General features: G+C 41.8%; 1 protein-coding gene and 1 long non-coding RNA gene across 2 annotated transcripts; one reads left to right on the forward strand and one right to left on the reverse strand.

The window, feature by feature from the left end:
- Nucleotides 1-373: 373 nt before the first annotated feature.
- LOC125193347 (stemmadenine O-acetyltransferase-like) lies at nucleotides 374-2,267 on the reverse strand. The gene is made up of 2 exons (XM_048091121.2): nucleotides 1,788-2,267; nucleotides 374-1,360 (listed from the first exon to the last, which is right to left on the reverse strand). The coding sequence occupies exons 1-2, from the start codon at nucleotides 2,208-2,210 to the stop codon at nucleotides 500-502; spliced, it is 1,284 nt and encodes a 427-aa protein (XP_047947078.1). The 5' UTR covers nucleotides 2,211-2,267; the 3' UTR covers nucleotides 374-499.
- A 1,307-nt stretch (nucleotides 2,268-3,574) lies between these two features.
- LOC148927114 (uncharacterized) lies at nucleotides 3,575-4,862 on the forward strand. The gene is made up of 2 exons (XR_016128749.1): nucleotides 3,575-4,026; nucleotides 4,575-4,862. It is a non-coding gene; the product is annotated as an uncharacterized LOC148927114 (long non-coding RNA).
- The last annotated feature ends 1,699 nt before the right edge of the window (nucleotides 4,863-6,561 follow it).

The raw sequence follows: 6,561 nt of genomic DNA on the forward strand, positions 1-6,561 counted from the left end.
ATGAGAAGAAGGATATAGAATTATATTTGTGTGAATTTTAGTTTGAAATCCTTTAATATGAACAATGATGTGAATCAAATTGAGTTCTAGTTTATTTTATGCTTTGTTTGAAAATGAAGATGAACTAATTTCGATTCATTCAGGTACATGGCTCGTAAATAAAGGATATGGCTCGAGCGAGAAGCTCGGCCGATCGATCGAGGGTTCACGGGATGCGAAAGAGAAAGCTCATTAAAATTCATGCCGTCCCCAAATTATCTATTTTTATGAGTCAGATGAATTATTAGTTTGATAGCTTCATAATTAAATGTAAATAAAATTGATTAATGAGATTTGAGGTCTACTTTTCAAAAAATAAACTGAGATTCCTGGCTAATTCAATCTCGATAATTTTTGGCCAATTCAATCTTATAATCATGAACCAGTTTAATAATAGTATACCAAATAACTGACCCTCACATGCTATGTAGCCAAACAAATGAATTATTCATAATCAACCTCAATTGACATTTAGGGAAATGAGTTTGATTTGTGCCCCAACCGACTGCACCACCTCCGGCAGCATTGTGACTATTGCCTCAACATCATCTCCGCCGCTGTTGACCAAAACCACCATATTCTTGATCGCCAAGGACGGCGTCGCGAACCGGCACGGCTGGCCCCACCCGTAATCCACCTTGTACGTAGAGAACCCCCGCCAGCTGGTGAAGTAGCACCACTCCATCTTCCCCGTCACCATCAGCACTGCGAGCATCGCCAGTTCCTTCATGTAACACTCTCTACTCATCGTTTTGGTGATATATCCATCTCTCACTTTTCGTATCGCCTCCCTCAGCCTGCTCACGAGATGGTGCAGCTCTCTAGAAGGATCCCCGAACGCCAGCGACGACATGAAGCAGTTTCCGAACACGTTTTCGAGAATCCCGGGAGGGTTCGTTCTCTGCCTCAGGCTCACTGCCATCTGAGCGGCGAATATCTTGTTCTTCTTCGATCTCGCCGCAATGAAATGCTTCCATATGAACGCCGACACCAGCTCCACTCGTGACGGGTCTTTTGTGGCGGATTCCGGCGAGGCCGTGGCGGCTTGTCGGAGAGTATCGATTTTCTTCTTGTCGAAAATGAATCTCTCGGTCACGTATTCGTCGCTGGGCTTATAAAACTTCATCAACGGTGAAAACGGGACGCAACTCAAGGGCCGGAAATACGGGTACGTGCCTAATATGGGTGGAGGGATATCTGTCTTTTCGCCTCTGCATTTTGCCGCCCAGGCGGAGACAAACGACATTGCGGAGGCGAAATCGGCGATCTTGTGGGAGACGCTGATGGTGATGGCGAGCCCACCGCAGTCGAAGAAGGTTACCTGTGTTGGAAAATTTAAAACATAAATACACCTCGTTGTAAAAGTAGAATTGAAAGGAAACGAAACGGAATATATAAATTTCATGGACTACTCGTAAAACCAATAAATATTAAGATGGAATATCTTAAGCCTTTATCTTAGCATTAGAGCAGGTCGTCAATTATAGACTGAAACTTTAACTGACACATAACATATCTAGGCCAAAGCAAAATACTGAATAACCAGATACATATATTTCAGTCAGCTCATTAGAGGACTATGATAGAAATCCATGAAGTTCCATCCTAAAACTAATTGGTGACAGAAGGAGAGGCTAATAGACCTATATATACAGTGGTTTCAGTTCATTAGAGGACTGATCCAACCAAATGAGTTTGGGGGTGAGTAGGAAAATGAAAAATATAACAAATATCCCACGTCGGTGTACCTGCACGACGAGAAGTGGCCATCCAGCATGGTCGAACGTTGTACAATACGAAGGGAGTAGAAGCTTCATATCTTTCACGGTGGATACTTGCAAGGCAGTTTCGAGTTGAGCGTGAACCTTGGCTTCAACGAACTCAAAGCCAGAGGCACTGTCGTTGCAGTCTACGTACATACCGTGTTTGAGCTTGCCAGCTAACGGGTAGAAAGAAGGCAGAGTAGCTAAGAGAGAGTGTTTCAAGATTTGAGATATGTGGATATGGTTGGAGGTGTTGAGGCCAGTTGGCTCATCGGCTTTGTAGAAGAAGATGAAAGGAATGTAAATAGATGGTAATGATCTGTCTATGTATGACAATTTGAGGTTTTTGAAGGTGTGAGGGGAGGGCTTCATTACCTCCTTAGAGATTATTTCCACACCACCTTGCATATCGTTTATATTTGCAGAGATATACAAACAAGTAGTTAGAGGGATCTGCTTTTATGTTTTTTTATGAAACGAATGATGATTATATATAGCACCACTTGTAAAAAAGAAATCATTATTATATTGTTTGTTCATTCAATATTTGAAACGTGCATTAATTCTAATAGGACTGTGTTGCATCTGTTGTATCCCAGAGGTTGCTTGCTAGCTAGGGCCGGCGGTTTACCCGAGTTCATGCTGCTCGTGCTCGGATGCAACCTAATTCAATAATGTTTTTATAATTATGGTGGAACGAAGAAAGTAGTTTCTTATTCTTGTTCGATAATTTTCTTTTGCATGCACTCCCTATATTAAAATAAATTTTTGTTTAGTCTTTGTATGATTGCACCTTTTACATTTTCACTGAATTTTATGATTGCTTGGCAAATAATCTTACTATACAACTTATTGCAAAACATAAGGGCGATAAATGTCAATATATGTAGGCCTTGTATTGTCTCACTTTATATATAAACGCCAAATATGTACAACTTGTTAAAAAACAAAAGGCCGTCAGGCCGGGGATAAATCCAAATTTTTCTGGGCCTTGTATCACGCTATCTATATCTCAAATCTAATCTACTCTCGATATCCACTCATTATATGTGTTCTAATCTTTAACTATATTTCAAATTTTTAATTGTGACTAAATTCTTCTATATACTCCATTTGCCAGAATTTTCAGTACGTTCATCTATTTGCTTGTTGGAGTTTCATATATAGTACTCTAGTATATACATTTAGAGGATTTAGGTTGAAATAATCCTTTAATATAAAGAACAATCCAAAAGGTAAAGGAACACCCGACAAAATTTAACCCAATGTAGCTATTAAAAATATTTATGGATATGTTCTTTATATTCATATTGTTAGAAGAAATATCGCACCAAATCATGAGGATTATATGCAATTGATATGGGAGAATAGTATACCTTATATAGAATGTAGCAATTATTGTAAATTAGATTTATCATATGTAGTTTTTCTCTAGCCTATATATTCTTGTAACCTCTGATCATACATACGATTGAATAAAAACGAATAATTCCCCCACTAATTTCCTACATGGCCTCAGAGCAGAAACGATCTTGGCTCAGAGAATTCTCATCATAGCCAAATATACCAATTCTCGACCTTTTCTTTTCCAACCCGAAACCATAATCTACAACAAAAATGTCAGAATACGATTCAATTCGGAGGGATATCTTGAAGGAGGAACCGACCCCATCAGTGGAGGCAGCCTACGGATGGATAAAGACGGAGGCGGCTCGACGTCGAATCATGCCACTGGCATCGCCCTCAACCACCGGAGAAGCCAACGGCAGCAATGTCGATTTATCATTTGGGGGTGAAATCGGACACGGATTCGCGGTCATCGGACAGAACTCCGCCGCCCAGAACCAGCGACCACTGTACCCCGATGCTCCACCGCGCCCCTCTGCCACTAGCCGATCGGGAAATCCATGCTCCGACACCTCGAAATTATGGTACTCTCACTGTGGAAAACAGAAGCACACATGGGAGACATGCTTCAAACGGTTGGGGTACCCGGAATGGTGGGAGGAGCGATAGAAATCAAGAGCAGGGGCGGCGCAGGCGAAACTCGTCGTAGGGGTGAACACCGACGGAACACCACGACGAATCGATTGTGGAAATCATGGGGAATCAAGTGGACCAGGGGCGTGGATGCGTCAGGAGGACCAACCCGTCGGCGGCAACGTGAGAGGCGCCAGAAATTTTGCAGAGAGGACTGGAATTCTCGACGGAACGGCGCAAGGAGGTAACGGGTTTGGGTTAATCCCAAACCCCAATTTGACCCTTTTTTGTTGTAGTTCTAAGAATTTATAGTTAATACCCCATAAGAACTATAAATTCTGAAAAATACCCCATGTAGTTAGTTTTCGACCCCCTGACTGTCCAAAAATTAAAATTGGACCCCAGACAGTTCGAGAATATCATGTTGACCACAATTATGTGTTTAAAAACCAATTTGAACCCCTGCAAGAAACTACCGTTGCATTTCATGTTCATGATGTCATTGATAAACACTCGAATGGTTGGATATTTGACTGTGGGGCAACTGATACCATGACTCCGGAAAGGAATGATTTTATTACTTTTGATAATGGCACGAAGTCATATATTAGAACTGCGAGTGGGGAATTGATTACTGTTGAAGGATCGGGCACCATTGAAATTTCACCTACACTTCGACTCACGAACTGTTTATATGTTCCTACTCTATTCCAGAGACTGATGTCCATTAGTCATGTGACTAAGGAATTGAATTGCACGCTCCTAATGCAACCCGACTTTTGTATTTTAAAGGATATTCAGACGAGGAGGATTCTTGGGCGTGGCACTGAGAAACAAGGACTCTATTACGTGGATGAGATAGCTCAACATGACAGTGCAATGCTAGCTCACGGATCCATGAAACATGAAACTTGGCTCTGGCACCGAAGACTAGGACACCCTTCTCCTAGTTACTTTCGATTGCTTTATCCGAACATTCCTATTTCTTCTGATTTTTCATGTGAAACTTGTGTTTTGGCCAAGAGCCACTGACAGTCCTTTAAGCCTACAAATACTCGTGTGAAATCCATGTTTTCTTTAGTACACTTTGATGTTTGGGCTCCTGCACCTGTGGTGGGCAGGAAAGATTTTCGATACTTTGTGATTTTTATTGATGACTGCACTAGAATGACATGGGTTTATTTTTAGAAAAACAAATCTGATGTGTTTGATAGATTTACCTCGTTCTTTAAATTGATTGAAACACAATTTCATACCACTATCAAAACCCTTAGGTCAGATAATGAGAGAGAATTTGAAAATAGTGTTATGACCTAATTTTGCAAAGAAAGGGGAGTGATCCACCAAACTTCATGTGCCTATACACCAAAACAAAATGGGGTTGCCGAGCGGAAAAATAGGACAATCCTAGAAATGACCCGAGCTATAATGATCGAATCCAAAGTCTCCAAATTTTTTTCGCCAGAAGTAGTTGCCACATCCATTTACCTCATTAATCGCCTTCCTACAAAAATCTTGAACATGAAAACCACCCATAATTCACTATCCAAACAAGCCAAAATACCCGAACACTTGAACCTTCAGTCCAAAGTCTTTGGCTGTACTGTCTACACTCATATCCCAAAACACGAGAGAACCAAACTATCACCTTGTGCAACCAAATGTGTCTTTGTGGGGTATGGGGTGAACCAAAAAGGTTACAGATGTTATGACCCTTCCACTTGAAAAATCACCACCACCATGAACTATAATTTCCTGGAAACCGAATTTTTCTATCATACCCACCTTAGTAGTCAGGAGGAAAGTGGTCCAAATAATTCCGATTACTATCTAAGTTGGGTTGTGCCATTGCCAAGCTCCTCGACTGGGGATTCAACAGATCTAGTGGTGGTCACTGCCGCCGAACTAGTCTCACCACAAGAACCTTCTCATCTGCCCCTAACTGATCCTCCTCTGACGATATCCGAGATAATTCTTGAACCGAATATTGTTGAAAGTCCAGTTATTACTGACCCAGTTGATTCAGAACCCTGAAAGGAGTATAACACTGTGGATGGAGATACCGGGAGATACATGCTTCCTTTCCGAAGTACAAGGAGGATCCCAGCAAAACGATATTCCCCTGAAAAGATAGGGAAGAAAAGCTGCTACGGAATGGCAAACTTCGTGCAAGGAAATTTGACTAAAATGGCTCGGGCATTTGAGGCTGCATTGTACGATGAAGAAGAGATCCCACAGACAGCCGATGAAGCAATGAAGCATAAGAAGTGGAGGGAAGCAATGCTTATTGAAATGAAAGTCTTGAGGAAGAATAGTGCGTGGATCAAAAGCAAGTTACCTGAAGGAGCTAGAACTGTCGGGTGCAGATGGGTATTTACGATAAAAAGGAGACCAAATGGGACAATAGAGAGATACAAGGCACGACTCGTGGCGAAGGGATACACCCAAATGTATGGTGTGGACTATGCTGAAACATTCTCCTCGGTTGCTAAGATTAACACTGTGCGGGTGTTATTCTCGATTGCGGCTAACAAGGATTAGCTGCTCTACCAGTTCGATGTGACGAATGCATTCCTACACGGAGAGCTACCTAAGCCAATATTCATGGAACCACCACCGGGTTTCACAGGAGAGTTTGTAGATGGGGAAGTGTGCCAACTCAAGAAGACACTATACGGGTTGAAACAATCACCACGAGCATGGTTTGGGAGGTTTACCGAAGTGATGAAGAAGTACGAGTACGAACAGAGTAATTCAGATCATACTCAGTTGTTCAAGA

The sequence above is a fragment of the Salvia hispanica genome, chromosome 4 (assembly GCF_029641045.1).
Source record: "Salvia hispanica isolate PSC_SH4W2 chromosome 4, Shi_PSC_v1, whole genome shotgun sequence".
Classification (NCBI taxonomy): Eukaryota; Viridiplantae; Streptophyta; class Magnoliopsida; order Lamiales; family Lamiaceae; genus Salvia; species Salvia hispanica.

Excerpts from the sequence above, each read along its gene's own strand:
- LOC125193347 (XM_048091121.2), bottom strand. The coding sequence starts at position 2,210 with ATGCAAGGTGGTGTGGAAATAATCTCTAAGGAGGTAATGAAGCCCTCC. Across the intron at positions 1,361-1,787 it reads GGCCACTTCTCGTCGTGCAG|GTAACCTTCTTCGACTGCGG; the intron begins GTACACCGACGT and ends TTTCCAACACAG.